The sequence below is a fragment of the Numenius arquata genome, chromosome 6 (assembly GCF_964106895.1).
Source record: "Numenius arquata chromosome 6, bNumArq3.hap1.1, whole genome shotgun sequence".
In the NCBI taxonomy this organism is placed as follows: domain Eukaryota; kingdom Metazoa; phylum Chordata; class Aves; order Charadriiformes; family Scolopacidae; genus Numenius; species Numenius arquata.
In genome coordinates, this window is record NC_133581.1 from 49127125 (window position 1) to 49148052 (window position 20928).

Consider the following 20928-nt stretch of genomic DNA (forward strand, 5'->3'; position numbering starts at 1 on the left):
CTATTGGAAGTGTTTGGGTTAAATGTGATTTTGTACTATGCACTGAAGGAACCTACAGCCAGAAATTTCTCTGAACTAGCTCTTTTGCAAACTGCTCCAAATCCCATGTCTTGAATTTATGAAGAAAATTGATCATCATACCTTCTCTGTAAAAGATTAGGAGTGAGACCCTTATTCTTTGTTATTCCTAAAATGCCTAGAAAAATTTTAAGGAGTCCTGGAAGGTATGTGTAGGAGAAGGTTCTCAAAAAAATTTTAAGCTGTCGTCTGGAGGTGAAAGCAAGCCAAGTTATCCAGAATTTGTCCCTTGAAACCTGTATATAGTGGCTTGTAAGTGAGAGATCTCTACTCTTTAGCAATGGGAAGTGTCCTATATTTCTGTACTGTTTCTTTTGGAAGTTATTTTTCTCCTTGACTATATGAATGAAATTCTTAATGGATTTTTATTCTTTAAGATTTGTTATTGCTAAGTTAATTTCCTATGAACTTCAAATGGAATACCCAGACTACAACCAGGGCTTTACAGATACCATCACACTGAAAGGGTTGGTGCCGAATCTGTAGAGAGTTGAAGTTGCAGCAAATACAGCAGACTTGAAGGATGTAAAACAATCACTGGCTAGGGAGAATGAATGGCAGTATTGTGTTTACTTTATGTTGCCGTCTTTATGTTATCACAGTAACTTAAAGCTTTGTTCCTTTTTTTGATGTCATGTAGCATGCGTATTAATTAAGATTACAAAATTTATTACACCAAGTCAATTATCGATGAATCTGTACCATATCATATTGCATAACAATCAGAATAACTCATTACAGTTCTTAATGAGTTTGTTTATGTATAAATAATCATCCACTTGATGTATAATCATCCACTTGAAGATAATCTTTAGAAAGGGTAATATAGTAGAAATGAATACTTATTTTGTACCCATTTCCTTTAACTACATTTACTAGTTGCTTTTTCAAAGCATTTCTTGAATTTTTCACCTATTATTTACAAAAAATTGGATGAGATATTTTTAAGACAAACTATTTCTGTTCTTCACTGTTGAATTTTTAACTTTTCCTTTTCCTCCCGCTAGATGTCAGCTAAGTCTTTCAGAAGTTCCCAAAGCATTTCACAGCTTCTCTATATGTGTGCAGCTTTCATACTTCCTTCTAAACTGTGAGAGTATGTGTGGTGGTAACATTCTGCCCCCTATTTGTGAATCTGGCACAGTCTTAGTTTTAGGTCAGAAACTAGATTGCACATTATGGAACTAGAATCAAAGTTACTTAATAGATATGTAGTAGCTGTCATCATCTTAGTAGTGTTTTTCCCTACAGAACCAAGTCTACAGTATCTAATAACCAACAAAGTAGATGACAACAACTTAACAAATCAAAATATTGTAAATAGACTACTGATGCACATTCTATGATATACTCTGTAAGACAATGGTAGATATTTGGCAACAGTAAAATATAAACTATAGATAGCTTTTAAATTATGCAATAAGTATTATATCATAAAACAATAGATCTACATCTCTCAAAGTATCTAATTGCAAATTTTAGAAAGAAATACCTGTAGTTGCATCTAACACAGTTATGAACATATTCTGGAAACTTGAGAAATAAGGAGCGGTAAAGCAGTTGGTGTATAACTGTCTGTGACGTTATGAAAGAACAGGCTGGCCTCATTTAGAGAAGAATGTATCATGGGGTGTTCATAGTGACCTTTGTGGTCTCCTTAGTAATATTTGCATTTTTGCAAGGGTTTCAAGAGCTGAAATGTAGAAGTGGGTAGAAAGTCGTTTCCTTTTCGCAGAAAAACTTGTTTAACTTTGAAAACAATTTAGTATCATAGATTGAGATTAAAAATCAGTGCCTCAAAGTCCCACAGAAAAAGGTTGAAAAATGTGAAAGAAAAAGGAACGTGAAAGGGAAATTCATAGCAGCAGTCGAAATTGTCTGATAATTTCAAAACGATTCATTTTTATTTTATAATGAGACCATAAAACCATAAAAACATTTTCTCGGTTACTAAGTGAAGTAATAAAGCTTTACCTATGTGACAACCTTTTCATTCTTTTACAAATATATTTTTACATCTCTCATGCTTCACAAGTCCTTCCCTGGCACTTTGACTTTTCACTTTCCCATTGGTTTTCCCTCACAGTCAATGTGCTTCCATTTGTGAATGCTTCCATTGCTCTTTAATTATAACATGAGTACAACCAAAGGTGCTGCTTCTCCCTGCTACTTTTTGAAATTTGTAATTCAACTGTGGGAGGCAATGATTAATGGTGTTGAAAGCTGTTGAATGCCAGAATGCTTGTCAAAAAAACTCTTTTATAGAAGTGGGTGATTTCACTTTTATTTTGACAATTTAAAATGTCTTATATGTAAAAGTGAAATTTCATTTCAGCTTCAGGCAGAACATCAGAAATTAGATGCTTTAACACCAAATCAAAACATTTTAAAATATTTGAATTTGTCTAAATCTTCTCTTTTGTAGATAGTTTATTACAACAAAGCAGAATTTTTTTGACCAGATTCAAATGAAAAAATTCTGACCTGGATGCTCTTAGGTAGGGATCTTTAACATTCCTTTCTGAAAAAAAGAAATTTTTCTTCAGGATGCTGAGATTGTTGTTTTTAACCTTTACAACATGAAATGCATCCATAAGGTGGCTAGCTGCTTTGTATGTTCTTTGCTGGGTTTTCATGTCCCAGCATGCACAAATAGAAGAAAATCTGTATCATGTATGCTTCTGTATGGTGGAGTTGCAGCTCAAAGGAGCAGCCGAGGTCAGGAAGGGTTTATTAGTCAGTCTTTCCTAATGAGCTGTTCAGGCTTTTCAGCATTTCCATGTGCTGTTACTGATGAAGGTCTCCCAGCTTGTGGTTAATTATTGATACTACTCTTGAATGTAGTAACTTTAAAAGTTTCAGTCTTTTGTGTTCAGCTGCTAAATGTATGCTTTCACCACTGTGTGTGTACTGTGTGTCTTTATGGATCGTCTTCTTGGCCACTTTGTCCTAATGAAGGAATTCTCCCTGCTCAGTGCAGAGCCTCTCTGCAGTGCAAGACAGTGAAAATAAAAAGACTGAAAAAAGCATAAAAAATATGAGAAAAAAGAGACTGAAATCCTATGGAATTGTATTAAAATATAGATTTCAGTACTCTTAAGGCTCCCAGACAGTGGGAGCAAGATTATCTTTAAAGTGCGTGTTTCCTGAAATAGAAAAAACCCAGCAAGAGAAACGTCACCCTGTAATGAAAAATTTACATGGCCTGTGCTAGAGAAGGTGCAGTAGCAAACTTGGGAAAGATAGCAAAGGACAAGAGCAATAAAACAGTAACTTTCTGCAGGGTGTGTACAAGCACACAAAGAGATAGCAAGAAGCACTTAATCTCTTTGGAGCCGCTTGTTAACAATTGCATCTTCATTCAGAAAGGAAGCTTGGAGTGATTCTTCATGGTTTATGAAGATATTCCCCAGTTCAGTTTTTAATTATGTTTTTAAAACTTGCACATTATAATACCTATACTAATGTCATACTCTAAAATCAAGTTCTTGATGAAGTTTTAAGTGTCTCTGCTGTGCTCTGGTACTTACATTAAGCAAAATTCTCCCACTCCTCCTCCACTGACTTGCTGTTTTCCATATTTTGATACAATGGGTGCTTTTCATCCTTAGTTTCCTTTAATCATATGATTAAATTGTGATTGCTTTCTTATCAGATACCTTGACTATCCAGGAAGACTTTTTTCTTTTGTTGTGTTGGGTTTTTTTCACTGCTATTTGCCATGTCTTATATTGCCTCTCCTATTTTCATCAATACAATTTCACTGTAAGAACTTTGATTGATTAGACTTTAGGTCAGCTGCAGAATGCTGTTAATTTGATATGTTGATCCAAGGATTCTCCTGTTTATTTAAGAAGTTACAACAGACTATATTTCATATATTGAATACAGTGAAAATGTCTTTAACTCAATTTCAGCACATGGACACAGACATGGTATTATAAAGTTAAAATGTGCATAGAGATTAACAAGATAATTTATAGCCTTAAAACTTTGGCAAGACTGAGCTCCTGCTCAAATTTAGACACATTACAAAACACTGCTTAATTAGGGCTAAAATGAAACTCTTCTAAAAAAATTCATTATAAACCCCTGCATTTATCATAGTTTGTGAAAGTTAGTTTTTCCTGTCATCTTGAGTAAATATGTTATGCACTCAGGAGGATAAAGCAGAACACGCACTGTGAACATGATGACATTTTATTTTGACAGATTTGGAAGACCTATGTAACATAGGAAATAATTGTCTACAAGAGAAATGAAGTGAAATGTGATCATGGGAGGGTAAAAGCCACTAAAAATTAAGTATTATCAGTGTTATCTTACCATTTTGATTTTGAAAACATGTACCCCATGCCTCCTTTTCAAAATTATCTGCTTTTTGAAATTTACTACACCAGATATTTGTTTGAATCGAGTAGTTGTAAGCCATTTCTCTGAATAAAATACATAATTTTCTTTAGTTTAAAAATTTGGGCTCTAATCCTGTTTTTGGAACAGGGACAAATTTGTTAAGGATGAACATTTTGCTGACAGAGGGAAGATCTATCTGAAATTAGAAGTTAAAACTTTTGAAACAAAACTATTTTTTCTCATACTCAGTAAAGACTCTAGATTTTAGCAGCTTCTGACTTTGCAAAGCTACTGCTCATTGTATTGCATTTTCTGGTGCTGACCAAATTTTTAATGTGCAATTTCCACAAAGCCACTGAAGATACCAAAGCCACCAAAGTTGTTATAAAATAACACTGGGGCAAAACTAAGTTCCACTTATTAGTGGGTGCCACAAGTTACTTTTGTATAGATGGGGATCACTCTTCCAAGGAGTGGAAGGCTAGAAGGCTAGAACCCTGTCTCTTGACTCCTTTTTGATGATGAGGCAATGTGAAAGAAAAGCCACTGGAATCTGAAGCAGACTACAAGAGCTGAAAAGATATATGGAGATGTGAGAGGTGGAGCTTTAGGTAGAAAATGGTGAGTAGAGATACTAGGATGAGACTGGCAAGCTGGAGGGGGAAAGAAGTAGTCTGTAAGTTAATACAGAAAACTGTAGGAGATAGATTGCAGAGACTTGGATCCAGGCTGAGGATACAGGGTTTACTTAAAAGTGGACAAGTTTCCCCAGAATATGTATCCTAGAATGAATGCAGTCTATACAATATTTGATTTTATTTTTATTGGTCAGTGAGTAATAACCTCCCTTGTGTATTAGTCTAAATGTGATCTAAATATACATACTTTCATCATGGATTTTCCAGTGTCACAAGTTTTAATTTGTCAGGATGTATAAACTGGATTTTACACTATGTATTCAGATAGGCATGTATTATTATTAATAATAATATTTTATGCACAGAGACCTAAGGTATAATTTATTTATTAGGATGTGTACATTTGCATATATGATCATTTTGAAATACCTTGCAATTATTCATTGGATCCCAGAATCTCAAGATAGTTGCTTAGAAAATAAGTTTAGCACTTGAGAAACAGACTAAAATGACTTGTGACATCTTACAGGAACTCTGCAGTTTGAGCAAGTATAGAATCTCCTTTTCCAGGTCAGCATTATCATGCTTTTACTATACCACTGTTGTCTCTCTTCCTGAGGTTCCATGCTTTGTTAATTATATACCTTTCAACTTCAGCACACATAATACAGAAGTTTTAAAAGCTCACAGCTTTTTCATAATACAGTTTTTAATTATTGTCTGGAATAACTCTCATCATGTTCACTGAATGAGATACTCGTTCTGTTGATGAGAAAGTTTCTGTGTAGCTGCACTACATGGAAACATTGATGGAGAGGGAGAAAACTAAGGTTTATCTGGCAGCCGCACATAGTTTTCCCTTTTGAGTAATTGACCAAGGTTGGGGTTTTTTTTAACATATTTTTGTGTATGCAACATTTTCTTCAAATTCCGTAATGGGAACGTCTTGAATAATGTGATGGTGCGTAATTAGTATGTAGTATACATTAGTTTAGTACATTAGTGTCTTTTACACTATTACAGAGTCATTTCCATAATTGATGTTATAATGCTGTTTATCCAGGTAGAATCTCTGGAGCTCATAAACTGTATCTTAGATAAGTGTTCTGGTATCTTTATCTGCTAAGAGTAGCATAAACATCTCTACAATGTTAAAAAGAAGACTAGTTATAAACAAAGTGTTGGGTTTTCTTCTAAATGTTGCCCGATTGGTGAGTATTTAAAGACTGTCTTCTTTTTTTACCACTAAAGTTTATGATAGAATCTGCAGAGTGGGAAGCTTCCCAGTTAAACTAAGATACAAGTCATGAAAGATAACCTCGTGTGTGTGTAGGACCTCCTCATGTACTTTGCTTTGACAAGGATATCTGCAGTTTGAATATTATCTTTAATCAGTGTAATTGAGGCAAGTATTATATTGTCAATACAAAAAAAAAAGAAATCTTTTCTATAATGAGATTGTGAGAAAATGAATAGATTTTTTTTTTAGTCCTTCCATAGAAAGTGTGTAACTTAATGAAAACTGTTGTTTGCTGAATGTGAAGCTGAATGTGGAATTAACCTCTGACTTCATTTCCTTTGCTACAGACAAAGAGGTAGTATTTTTTGTACTATAATATATTTTATGTTGAAGGAAGGACTATTTCACCAAGCAATCCGTTTGTTTTGACGTGTTGATGTCCTTTTCTATATCACATGAGAAGTGTGGGAATTGCAAGCATCAGAGAATTACTCTTTTAGGTGACTATGTTCCTTAAAGTAAAATTGAGCTTCTGTTATTATTTTGATATCTGGTGCCAGAAAGCCCACCGAAAATTAATTTCCCTCATAGCTAGGAAGTGAATGGCTTGCTACACCTCAAAATCTTGTAGTTGTTTTCATTGTACATGTGAACTCTCTAATATTGGTGGAGGGCAGTCATCTCCTCAGTGTAGGTATTAGAATTTTTAGACAAAAAATTAGGCTCATACAGAATGAAAATCTTTGATTTCTAAGTGTTGAGTTACTTTATTTTATTCTCATAGTGAATGCTTAGCATGATTTTGCTGGACATTTCCTATTGAAAAATAGTATTAATTATTGCCTGTTATCCTTCTACAGATATATAACTTTACCTTTGCTTGCTGTTTTCCATGTGCTGTACTTACACTGCTTTTTGCTTCGACTTTCACTTCAACCAAATCTTTGGTTGCAACTTAGCAAAGTGTGATATATATCATTACTTTCCTATGTAATTACAAAGCTTTGTTATAATGGCTTAATCTTGGAGTCTGGTTGCCAAAGAAATTAGTTCTTTATACTGTGAAGCAATGTTGACAGTAAACTCCCCTTTCCTCTCTAGCACACACCCCCCCCCCCCCCCCCCCCCAAAGAAAAGGAAGAAAAGAGAAGAAAAACAAGGTTGTATTACAATTCTGGCAACATCAGCCACACTAATAAAATCAAATTCAATGTTGTTTTACGACTTTGAATTTATGTGACTGCACAGGATCAAAGGATTCGTATCCCACTGGACTGCAAGGTCTATAGTTCATGGCAAAAAAACTCATCAAAAAGAACATTTTAGTAGTAAGGCTTTTCATTTTAATCAGCCACAGTAATAAAAAAGCTGTTAGGTGTCCAAAAACATTCTCCCAAGATCAGAGACAACTTGCTCTCTGCTACAATCGGTTTTCTTATTGGATCCATACTGCCTCTGTAGTTTTTGTCACTGAAAATTCATCTTCAATGTTTTTTCAGCCATTTTTTGCATTGTTTTCACATTTTACATGCCAGATCATTATATGCATCAGTAAAAGTAATGATTCATATGATTTCCCTGGCAAGTGAGAAATACTGTAACTTCTTTAAAGTAAATTGTCATCAAAACAAGTGATTAACTAAAATAGAATTTTAAATACTGGTCTATATTTTTATATATTGTATTTTAAAATATTTGAATAGCAATAATTTTTTTTCTCCTTGTTTATAATCTTTTGAACACCACCATAAAGCATAGGTGTTAGTATTTTTGTATCTATACAGACATAGTAACCGAGGCTGTCCTAAGACTAAGGTAGCAGCTGCAAGTGAGAAACAGAATAGGGAAGTAACTACAATGTTTGTGATAGGAAAGGCTGTTGTTATTGCGTTTGGATTCTGCATGTTAATTGTCCATGGTCCTCGTTCAACAAAAGTTTGAAATGAATTTTTAACATATGGTGTGGTTTCATTCTTTAATTAGCTTGGCCTCAGAGAAGTTGTATGCAATATATAATTTACATTTATTGATATATTGCATGCTGAATTGCCTCATTCCATTCTGCAGCATTTAAATGTTTAACAGAATTTAACAATATGTAGAGATTTTACCAATGAAATTGTCCATGAAACTATCAGTTTTCCCTGAAATTTACAGGTAGGTCTTAATTTAGCTGGCTACCCCTTTTTTACAAGCCATGTAAGATAATTTTTTCCTAGTATAACGTAGCCTACATTTAGGAATAATCAACACATGGTCACTTTCTGCAAGGATTGCTCCCTTTCTGCATGGTGTGACATGTACCGAATGTTACATGGCCTCTTCTAGCTGCTGTACACTACTAGTACTTGCAAAATTCTAGTGGGTGTGGTGTTCCCTTCTCACTGCTACCTGATGTACATGCAGGCTTATAGTGGTTTTTTGTTAGTTGAATATTTTCATGGTTTTATTCTTTTTAAAAGCATTCATTCAAACGAATAGAAACTTTAGTGTTAGTGGTAATTATATGTTACCTACCAAACATAAAATCTACACAAAATGTTAAATTGTCTGCTGTTAATATTTATTTATTTATTAATAAGCTGAATTTTATCCCCTTAAGCACATGTTGTTAACAGTTGGCTTTATTCAGTAATATTTAGTCTAGTTTTTTTGAAGTGGTATCATTTATCTCAAGGGGTGGCATTGCTTGGCAAATGTGCCTGTGGCAGGAAGTTAGTGAATCCAAGTCATTAATAATTTTCTGCTTGATACATGTATCAGATTCAAGGAGGATTTAGATTCCAGTGAGATTTCTCTGTGGGCACAGAGATGCCACAGTAGAGTAAATCACTTGCCTGGTGCTAAAGTTGACATAATAGGATAAATGTAGAGTATGCTGTGGTGTACAATGAACATTATTAGAAATATTTTTCCATATATTGGAATTTGTAATGTTTACAGGATTTTGAGAGATTACTAAGAAATTTCAAGGACACAGCACGGGTTCTATCTGGGTGTTTGATTAGAAGTTACAGAGAGGGTGAGGGATTTACTCTTAGTAAGAACGTGCATCTGAGTTACATGTAAATAGGGCAGCTGTAGAAAAGCAGGGGATAGAGATGAGCTGTTGTGATCTATGTATTGTATAACAAAATTCTCCAAGTGAGTTAATTTGTTTAATCTAAAATGGTTGAATAGTAGTTATTCAGAAGGAGAGGACTGAGGGGAGGATATGTATATGTGCAGGAAACAAAACCTAGATGAATGTAAGTTTACAGATACATTTACAGAGCAGACACCAGGCATTCAGGATGAGGAAAGCAACCAGGAAATCACTCTGTGAGGAGCATGGAAAAGAGGACAGAATGGTAAGAGGGAATTGAAGGTCTGTGAACAGCCAGAAGAGGAAATGCTGAATCTTAGAAGATTATAGGACTGTGTTCAGTCCATAATGCAAGGGGTGGTTTCTCTCTTGTACAGAACAGTCCTTTGCAATACATGATCCTAGACAGAAAACAGCTACAGACTCCTTGTGTCATTGATCTGCTTCAAATGGCTATTCATACTCTTCCTGTAGTGACAAAAATGGAGGTGTGTTTGTTACCTTTATTCTTACGTGGTCACTGAAATCTTAGCACTAGTGTGAAAGAATAGAACAAACTGATTCAGTTCCCACTCTCACTGTATTCCATTGTCAGCAGACATACTTAATAAGTTCCATTTGTGGATTTTTTTTTTTTAACTTATGGTACATATATTTATTTTAAAAAAAACCAGCTATTTGTTAGTTATTGTCTTTATAGAGCCAGTAGACTCAATAGGTACAAATGCACTGGCTAAAAGCTTGCAAATCTTTGGACTTCTTGTTGGAGACAGTCACACAGGCCTTGCAATTGGAAGGATGGTAGCCTGGCTATTATTGATTCTGGGTCCTGGAAAAGGGTGAAGAGGAGAAAGAAAAGACAGAAAGCATATGTAAAGCATCAAATTGCTATAGAATGGGATTTAATTTAGGAGAAGAATAATTTTATAATATAATAAAGTGAAGGGTGACAGCAAGCCTATAATAAATATAGTCATTTTAGTGCCACATTTCCCATGTAGTATGCAGCTCAATATGCACAGAAGATGAAATAGAAAAGACAAAGGAAAAACCAGCACTGGGAATTGCTAGGAAATGAGTTCAGGGAGCAAAGCAAAGGGGTGATACAACTGACATACTATACAGAGAGAGAAGAGTGAAGGGTAGCAGAAGATGTTAATAAATGTTTCTTAATTTTGCATGCAGATCTGAGTCTATAGAACAGTAGTATTCAAAATGTGTTATAAATGCGAACTAATTCTGAAGTGGCATGAAGAACATGTTCCTGGCTACATGCAAAATAATTTTGACTGAAACTGGAACAATGAATTGGAAGAATATTAGAAACACATAAACATACAAGAAAATGTAAGAATATGTTAATTTAAATACTTGCTGTAAAAACGCCATGCTTGATTTGAATGTTTTTGCAGTAGAGAGATTAGATATTATTATGTTAATACCTTCATTTTCTCATGGATTTTCTCTGTTCTGAGAAAAGCAGTTTCCTGATTTTGAAGATTTTTTTAACAAAGAATAAGAAAATACCAGAAATAACAGCAGATGGAGTACAAAACATAGTGCATTTCTCAAAAGTCATTTTTCCTTAGGTTGCCTTTAAATACCTACTTGTATTGAGTGCATTGCTTTCTCATACATTCATTCAGTTGTTTATTTTGGATTTTTGAAGTTGATCTTGGTTAGATAGTGTTTCTTTCAGACATGACAAGGAAAAAGATGAAGTTTATCATAGCAATTATTTCAGTACAGTCAAAAAGGTGAGAGAGGGAAGAAATAATGAAACTCCTTTACCATCTCATTCCCTTTATACCAGTCTAGAAATTACAAGGTTTGATTTTATTTTATATCCATCTGTATTGGTGGCATTGGAAGGAGAAATTCATGAATTAATTCAAAATTCCAGGTTGATGGCATTACTTTGTTCTTTCTGCTAGATAGTTTATGTGACTTGTGCAGTTATACTGACAATCTTTTTTTTTAATTAGTATATACCTTCAGATAGTATAAGTACAAGTCATAAAGGCTGGACACATTAACTGAATCAAGCTTTCTGTCTTCTGTTACACTTTCTGTAACAACTTTCTTAAGCTTGCACTAATATACATTTTATAGTGAAACAGTTTTTAACAACTTCACTCGTTATATGAAAATACAGTGTTTAAATATAGCAATCCATCTGTTAAGGATGGCTACAAAATATTAAGTAAAGAAGAAATTATTATGGAAGATGCATTCTGAGACATTCTAAGTGTGTAACTGACATACTCAAATACTTAATTATTAAAATTCTTAATACAGGATGTACAACTTGATCATCTAGGTTTCCTTTTTATAAATAGAGATTTTTACTATTCTGTTTTAAATAGTTAAACTAGTAAAGATCTGCTTTGGGTTTTGGATGTTTGATGATACTTGGATGTCAAAATGCAATGTAATTAGTATTGAATAATTGTGCAACTTAGTTGTTGGAGGAGTCATAATAATATCTTATTTTTTTAATGTGTACTCAAATGGCTACATGCTTGGTATCTATTTATAGGTTTAGTTAAGCATAGTAACCTGAGATTGAGGACCTCTTCATAATATATCCTTGTAGAAATGGGGTAATTGTTCAAAGAATCACAAATCAATCTTTACAAGTAATTGCAGGTGTTGTTGAATCAGAAGTTGTATTTCATAACATATCAAACATGATATATGTTTTCACAGTAAATATTTAAATTATCAAAGTGAAATAGTGCTTAAAATGTTATGTGAATTTTAAGCCATCTGTAATCCTGTATATAAGTAATCATGCACATAGTATTTTTAAGAAAAGAATCTGTGTGTTGCAGTGTAACTGGGTATATTTTAATGATGTGTTATACCAATAATTTTGTACTGCAAAATTACTGGCTATAAGGCTGTATTTCGTTGTCAACTATCCAAATGTCAATCATAGTTAAATAACTGAAAACTCAAAAATATATAGAAAAACAATGTTCTGTATACCCACTATGGTCAAATTTCCTCCCAACTACTTTTGCTACATTTCCTCTATAACGTATTTAATATTTTAATCAGAAATAGAATTGGGCTCTGTATACATAGCCTATACAAATATTTAGAGTTCTGGGAACATTTGAGAATACTCAATCATTTAGCTTGCTTTTTCACTATGAGGTGTTAGAATAATGCTTACTGCTTCCCCTTGAAAATGGTGATTTACCATATGTAACTGATTATATTTGTTAGAGAGGAATTTTGATTTTTATGTAAATTGGCACAAGTTTAATTTTTTTTCACTGAGAAATCCTTTGCTAAATCTCTGATTGTTGTTAAAATTTAAAACAAATGTATGTTTTTTCAAGGACAGAGATTTAACAAAAAAGGACCTTTTTTTCTTTGTCAACACAATACAATAATAAAAAGTGTGAGCTCTTCCAAAAACTGAAGATGAAATCAGTTGGAATGAACAAAACCAAAATGTCAAAGCCTGTCTGTGAAAAATGTGGGTTTCCTCTTTTTCCATGCACAGTACTTTGGTGGCCAAAATATTATTAAGAAAAAAACCCTGTAAAGTCTATAAAAATATTTTTCATCAGCAACTCAATAATTCTTATCATTTTTCTTTTTTCTTTTATTTCCCCAGGCATTTCCACTTCTAGAAAGCATATCCTTAGATACTTTGTGTCTTCTTTGTTCCCATTTTTTTTAAATTTGGCATAAGTAACTAATTGGATGTAACAATCAGTGTATAAAGTCAGAGAGGAATAAAATTGAGCCCACTTTCTCTCTACTGTGTTGTTTTTCCAGGCTAATTAGAGTAAAAAGTAGTAAAAGTGTGTGTTTCTCAGTTAAAGAAGAGGTCTGTCTCTGATATACATAGAACAGCTTTGTTCATTAAAGACGTGCCATTTTTACACAGTTGCTTTTCAGAGTACAATTGCACTGTAAACACTGGTGAAAAAATATGAAGCATTAATGGTGAAGCATTAACTTGCACTTTCAAAGCAAAAGTTCTGCATACTGCTTGCTCTAAACAGTGTTTTAAAGAACTTTTTTTTATGTCTTACTGTTACACTTCTCAGGGTAGTTTTAAGCATTTATAGTGCAAATAAGTCTTGACTAATGACAAGCCAGCAACTCATTTTTGCATGTAGGCTGCTGCCGGGATTTATGGCTTACTCATATTCATACATACAAATTCTTCTAAAACTTTTCATGTCAGAGCAATTCTATGTCATGATTAGAAAGTCTTTGTCCGTATAAAATCACATTGTAGCTTATACATGAATGTGTTTAAGGGAACTGAAAGTCCGCTGGGATCATTTGCTGTGGTGAGGTGATTTTATTCAAGAAAAATGGATCATGCCCATTCCAATGGTGGATACCAGACAAACCCTGAGAAATTACAGTCAGTCATTTGTGAGTGCAGCTGTACTGGTGAGGCTTGAATAGCAAATAGGCACGGATCTTATTTAGTCAGAATCAGAGGTGGAAAAACTCTGCAACACACATTCCAAGCGAGGACAGATTTGGAAGCAAAGTAAGACTTAACAGCAAGAGGGATAGACAGAACTGTGTATTTATTCAGCATCTTCAAAATGAATATTGGGTGGAAACAGAGAGCCGACAAAAGAATGGAAAAAGAGGTACATCAGCCAGGAAGGTTAGTTTAGACGTCACAAAAGCATAGGACTAGAAGGACAGTTGACAACAGTCAAGCTGAAGTACATCTTGCAAAGCAAATTTAAGGGTAAAGAGGAAGTATGCTTCAGCAATAGAAACAGAAAGAAACTAAGGAAACAAGGGGGGTGTTTTCCAATAAGGGTGAGATGGAGACAAAATTATATTGAAATCCAATTTCAGCACATTAAGGCTTTTACAGTACCTTTATTTATATACTTATATTTTCTTTTGAGCTGGAATATGAAGAAAAAATAGTCATAATAAGATTTTATTGAAATGTACCTGCCTCTAATCTGGTATTTGTAATAGGAATCTGGAGAAGATATATCTCTACCGTCATGGAAATTTAGGTAGCTGTAAGTATCAATTTTGTGTTTGTGTACAGAAGAGGGAGAAATATGTAACAAAAACTAGATAATGTCACTGACTGTCAACAGTCATTGACCCAATGAGAAGCCAGAGATCCTGTATGTGCCAAGGCCTGAGGGTTTAATTTGATACACTCCCTGAAAGAGGGGAGTAATGCTGCAAGAAAGTGAGATGGTCAGGGGAGTAGAAAAATGTGTTCCTTGCACTAGTTTGTTGGGTGTTGAATTTACATATACAGTCCTAATTTCATACATGAATGTTGTTGTGAAGCAGGCTACCAGGTTTCTAAACAAGTCAGCAGAGTGGCAAATGCATTTTTTAAATGAAAAAATTGTTACCCTCTATGTCTAAAACATGCTGATGAACAGCTCCCAAATTCATGTTCTTCATAATGTCTTGCTTTCATTTAATATAGAAATTTACACAGGCATTCTACTGTGTTAGTTTTCCAAGTCATCTACCCTTCTTCAGGAATACATCATGTTCATTCATGCTACATAGGGCATAAAGCTTTCTAAGCTTTAGTTTCCAGCCTTCTTCCCTTATCTTCTGTCCCTCCAGCCTTCTTCCCACACTGTCCCTCTCTGAGACATCTTGTTTCCTGCTGATTTTTTTTTTTCCATTTCATTCAGCTTAAAATAGCTGTGACCAAACTATTATATTCTGATGATAGCCTTTGGTCATTGTTCACCTTAACAGCAGTTCCCAGACTCCCTGTAGGAGTCTGGTGCATGGTGTGCCATGGAAACAGACTCAGTATATTGCCAACATGATAGTAATAATTGCTGACATGATTCAGTAATAAGATACTGAATAATTTGAACTGTATCCAGTTGAGTAATTTGAACTGTACCTGTTCACATCCCACTACATATGAATTTAGCTAAAAATTGGTTCTTCCCAGCAGCCACAGGTATTGTTATGTAGCCATCATAAACATTTTAAAGGACTGTTGACAGGCACCTGGAAATAAAACAGTAAGCTTTGGTAGACATATGTATAGTATACTTAAAAAACCCTTTGGTTTCCATTTAGATGAAAACAGTATTTTAACTAGAAAAGTTGTGCATGAGTGCTTTGAACACTAATTTCTATTCAAAGAAATGTCTCTGTTCACATTGTATTTTTAGTATTTCAGGATTCTGGTGGCAGCATATAGTATAAAAGTACATTTTAATTGATTTATTTCCCACTTGAAAATTTGAGATGGAAATATTTCTATTATTTTCCATTTCAGTATGTTAGATTTGTTTATAATGCTATAAAGTATAAAAAGATTCCATTGTTCCTATCCTTTGTTTTATGAATTGTAAGAAAGAAAATATTTGCTTGGATATGTACTGTATCACCAATTGCTATAGCAAAATTTAGTGACTTATCTTTATAATAAATATACTAACTACAAATTTGATGTTTAATGTGTCAGAAGAAGAATTCTAAACTAATACAAATCCCACAAGTTCTAAAGAACAACCCATTTGTAAAGTCAAGAAATCATCTTTCATAATGAATGGTTGTATTGACAAGAGGGTTTTGTTGAAATTTATTTTTGTTTAAATCTAGTTTAATTCAATTAATTAAATTTAGTTAATTTTAGTTAATTTAGTTTAAGTTTTCCATAGGATCCTTTGAGATTTGTATATTGAGATCTAGTGATTATCAGTAAGTATTCTGCAGTCTGCATTCTGATTTTCTAATAGGCAGTACCATGTAAAAAGTTTTAAGCCATAGACAAGTGAAAATTGTAATTTTTTGAAAAATTATTTTTAGATATTAACTTAATTTCAGGAGTCAAACGTGCCTAAGTTTAGTACACAATGTTTTTCTTTATTATTTAATATTACATGTTGAGAAGGTATCTAACTAGTCCTTTTTGGTATAATAATGAAAATGTAATAGACTTTATACATACGTGTCATATTTCATAACAGAAAGAGAATGTTGAGATTCTACCTGCGTGGAATGACAGTATGCTGTTTGATGTCTGTTTGATTCATTACAAGATTTTAGAGCATTTCATCTCTTTTGGTGTAATATTTTCCAGGAAGCATACCTTTATTAAGAATATGTATGTATTATTTCTGTAGGTATAGAAAAATAGTACATTTTGATATACATATCCTTCAAAATTTTGTTGAAAATACTATCATAGTTATGTAAACTGAAAAGGTTTCAATATTACTTAATCTTATTTTAGTGAACAAGACGTGTTTTGAGATGTAAGGTAATTAAAATAAAAACTTGGTTTATTGCTTATTGCTCTTTTATATTGCAGTCAGTTGGATGAGACTGATCTTTTACACTGATGAAATGTTCAACACAGATTCCCAGTGTGTCATATTTGTTAAGCCTGCTTTTTTTGTGCTTAATAATTTTAGCTTTTATTCTTGTTTACATTAATAATTTTATTATTTTTATTAACAGAAAATAATTTCGAAAGTATGAAAGAGTAAAAAGCAAGGCAAAACATTAAACTACCACCTGAAATATAATTTTGAGCTTAAACCACCGATTTTATATTGTTAATTAAAGACTGAAGATCTGTAATTGAAAAGGTGTATAATACTACCACAGTTGCTTTCATGCCCAGTTAAATGTAATAAGTACTTTTGTTAAATACTGTGCTTGTTTTACAATGTGTTTTTAAGGTGACTTCAGATTTACTGCTGGGAAAATCTTTAACGTTCAAATTAAATTGTTCTATCAGGGAGTTTTTGATGTCCAATAGGGGCAAAATACTATGATAAACAAAAATAACTAAATTCCCTAAGGCAAACATACTTCATTACCTCATTTATGGATCAGTATGCGAAGTTTAAAAAGAAAGGTGGTTGCTCTGGAGCAATTCACATGGCAGAAAATCTTGTGATGGTTGAACTGAACTAATAGTTAAGCTAAGCAACAACAAACTGACAGAGTAACAGCAGGAAAAGAAAAAACCCAACATATTATTACATATTGGTCTTAGTTCTTCTATAAAACTAAAAGAAATTGGGTTGTTTCCAATACAAGTCTATCTGATTATCTTTGCAAGACTTTCATCTTGATTTCCCACCTTTACACTTTCCAGTTAAGAAAAGAAGCAATTTGTATCCAATATTTTTAAATTGCTTACTTTGGACTTTATCTTCACAAATTTATTAAAACACAAGCTGGCCATACTGCTTTAAGAAGTAACATATATTGTTTGTATTCAAGCTTCTTTGTATGATACAAAATTACAGTACATTATGGTACTGTATTTGCCATAATGAGCTACACATGCATGACTTGGATGAATATTAATTAATACTGTAAACTATTAACTCTGGCCTAATACTCAAGTTAGAGTTATAAGTAGGGAGTGCTATGTTACCACTTCTGACCAGCACTGTTTGGGAATTGTTTAATTATAAATTGCTGCTCCTGCAGGAATTTGGGAAAATCACATCTCTTTAGCTGCTTCTGTTGAAGCGTTAGGTTTCCTTTGCGCAGAGATCCTGAAAGAACCATGCAAAATGCACTTTCAGGAGTCATTGCCTTGCAAAGAAACAAGATAACTCTAGTCAGCCTGATAGTATCATGGCATAACAGAAAATACCTTGTAGAGACTTAATCATCTGGAATAGCAGTATTGGATTTGATTATTTAATGGAGATATTTCTGTGTCAAATGTTTTGTATTTTTCTGATCGGTGGTTAGAGAAGTGGGATTTTTTTCTTCCTTACCTACATATATTCTTGAAAGATTGATACTTCCGTCTACCTTAGTGAAATCCTTTTGATCCTGTTGGTTCTAAGATTTCTGTTACTGAATTGTAGATTAAAATATATCAGGTAGAAATTAAATTTTACTCTAAGAGTAAGGATAAATTTGAATGAGAATTTATGTGTACCTCTGAATTTAATCAGAGAACAATTTTAATAGATTGAGAATGTGTTCTAATTTGTTCATTTAATGTTTTATCTGTGAGGAATATCAATTTCTGTTATGTTTAATCTATTTTTTACTTCGTAACATGTATATACATGGCATATTTATGAAATGAAATAGTCAATAAAATCATGTCATTAGGTACAATACCATTTGAAAAAAGTACCCTTTTTCCGTAATAAACTATTAATTATTGCATTCAGCAATTAAAAATACTGATTCTGCTTAAAGTCAAAGTACAGGTTAGAATTTGCTAAATTGATGTTCTGGGTGTTTACTCATAAAATGTTTTGTTGAAAAACACTGCTTATCTTTCTTTAAAGAATAATTCTCCAATTAGGTAATAACTTGCAATAAAGTCATTTAGAACTGGGAAACATGTCATTATGGTTTGCTTAGCATAAGAACATAGTCTAAATGTGAAGATATTTAATTACTACAAGATAAACGCTTTAGAAAAATATTTGCACTGAGGGTTTTCTTATTGTTGTTGTTCTGCAGTCTCAGTTTGAACTCAGGGTATTCCATATTCGTGGAGAGCACGCTGTATCAACTGCTCAGCTTGAGGAAACCATTGCACATCTGAAGAATGAGCTTGATAATAAATTGAACAGAAGAAATGAAAAAGCAAAGGATATTGGTGTTTCTACTGAAGATGATAACCCACCAAAGACATACCGAAATGTATGTATACAGACTGACAGAGAAACTTTCATAAAGCCTAGTGAAGAAGAAAACAGAGCTGTGAAAAATAACCAAATAGTACCCAAAAAGCTTAATATTTCTTCTTTGTCACATAGTATTTCTGCCCAAAGTGAAAATAAGGATAATTACAATGTACAGTCTTCAGAAAGTGTCTTATCTTGTCCACCAAAACAAATGCTGCCACCTCCACCACCACCACCTCCTCCTCCTCCTCCTCCCCTTCCTGATTCTTCACTACCAGGTCTAGTTCCTCAACCACCACCTTTGCCAATGGATCCGGCTTCACTGACATCTCAGTTTGGATCTGGTCCACCACTGCCACCTCCACTTTCTGAAGGCTGTAGGAGTTTTCAAGCACCACCACCACCACCACCGCTTCCAGGGTTGGGACCTCCTGTTCCTCCTCCACTGCCTGGATCTGGGTTGCCTCCGCCCCCTCCACCTCCTGGGCCTGGGTTCTTTTTTAGTAGCACTTTATCTTCAAACCAAGGACCTCGAAAGCCTGCCATTGAACCTAGCCGTCCCATGAAGCCTTTGTATTGGACACGGATACAATTACAAGACAGCAGGTAAAATACATTTATTTGGACTTAGAGTTGCTATTTATAGGCCATGATACAAGGATATGTATACTATTTAAGACTTAATAACAAAAAGTTAATAGTCTAGGAATGTGTAACAAAATCAGTGTAGAGGCACGGAATTTACATGTTTTAAGGAAAAAAAAAAAAGAATCAGTTCTAGAAGTCTAAAAATAGACCATAAGAAATTATTTTAAAATATCACTTAAAAATTAAAATTATATGCATTATAAACGAAAATTATGTGCATTATGACAAAAGAAGTTTTGTTGTTTTCTTCCCAAAAATCCAAGTACTCCATGGACAACTCTAGTGACAAGGTGGTTCCTAGACTAAAGAGGAAAAAGGTAGTGAAGACGTTAGGAAGATTTTATTTTTTTTTAAAATAATCTTAATTAGAATTGAAATGTTAAAGTTTGGTCAGGTGAGAACTTAGAGTTTCATTTTTGCTTTCCAGTTACTTCAGGTGATACCATCTTCAGAGCACTATGTTGTGTCATCGTCTGATTCCAATTAGAAACAGTTAAACAGGAACTTAACCTCTATGTATAATTCTGTCAGAGCAGGAAAAGTAAAGCTTATATATAAATATAAGCAGCTCAGGAACCTGTGGCCTAAAGCATCCATTATGGAGGAGTCTCAGTACTGATAGAGACCTATATAATTTCAAAAAATAAATATAAAAATTTTTAAAAGTACCAATCGCATTGTGATTTAGTGCTGGTATAAAACGCTAGATACGCTGAGGGAAGGGATGCCATCCAGAGGGACCTTGACAGGCTTGAGGAGTGGGCCGGTGCAAATATCATGAAGTTCAACAAGGCCAAGTGCAAGGTCCTGCACCTGAGTAGGGGCAATCCTTAATGTCAAGACTAAGGGATGAATGGATTGAGAGCAGCCCTGCAGAGAAGAACTTGGGGATGCTGGTGGATGAAAAATTGGACATGAGCTGGCAAAGTGACCTTAAAGTCCAGAAAGCCAACCATATCCTGGGCTGCACTAAAAGAAGCATGGCCAGCAGGTCAAGGGAGGTGATTCTCTCCCTCTAATCTGCTGACGTTGGACCCCACCTGGAGTCTCACCTCACCTGGAGAGCATCCAGCTCTGGGGCCCCCAATACAAGAAAGACATAGACCTGTTGAAGCGGCTCCAGAGGAGGACCATGAAAACAATCAGAGGGCTGCAGCACCTCTCCTATGAGGACAGGCTGAGAGAATTGGGGTTTCAATATATATTGAAATTGGCCTTTCAATATATAAAGGGGGCTTATGAGAAAGATGAAGACTTTTTACCAAG

The 20928-nt window shown here is 34.0% G+C and overlaps 1 protein-coding gene across 1 annotated transcript in view; it reads left to right on the top strand.

Moving 5' to 3' along the window:
• Positions 1-20928, top strand: part of FMN1 (formin 1) — a 138273-nt gene that overhangs the window by 27297 nt on the left and 90048 nt on the right. The window contains exon 4 of the mRNA XM_074148430.1: positions 18848-19620. Coding sequence (XP_074004531.1) covers positions 18848-19620 — 773 coding nt within the window. The remainder of the gene's footprint in view (positions 1-18847; positions 19621-20928) is intronic.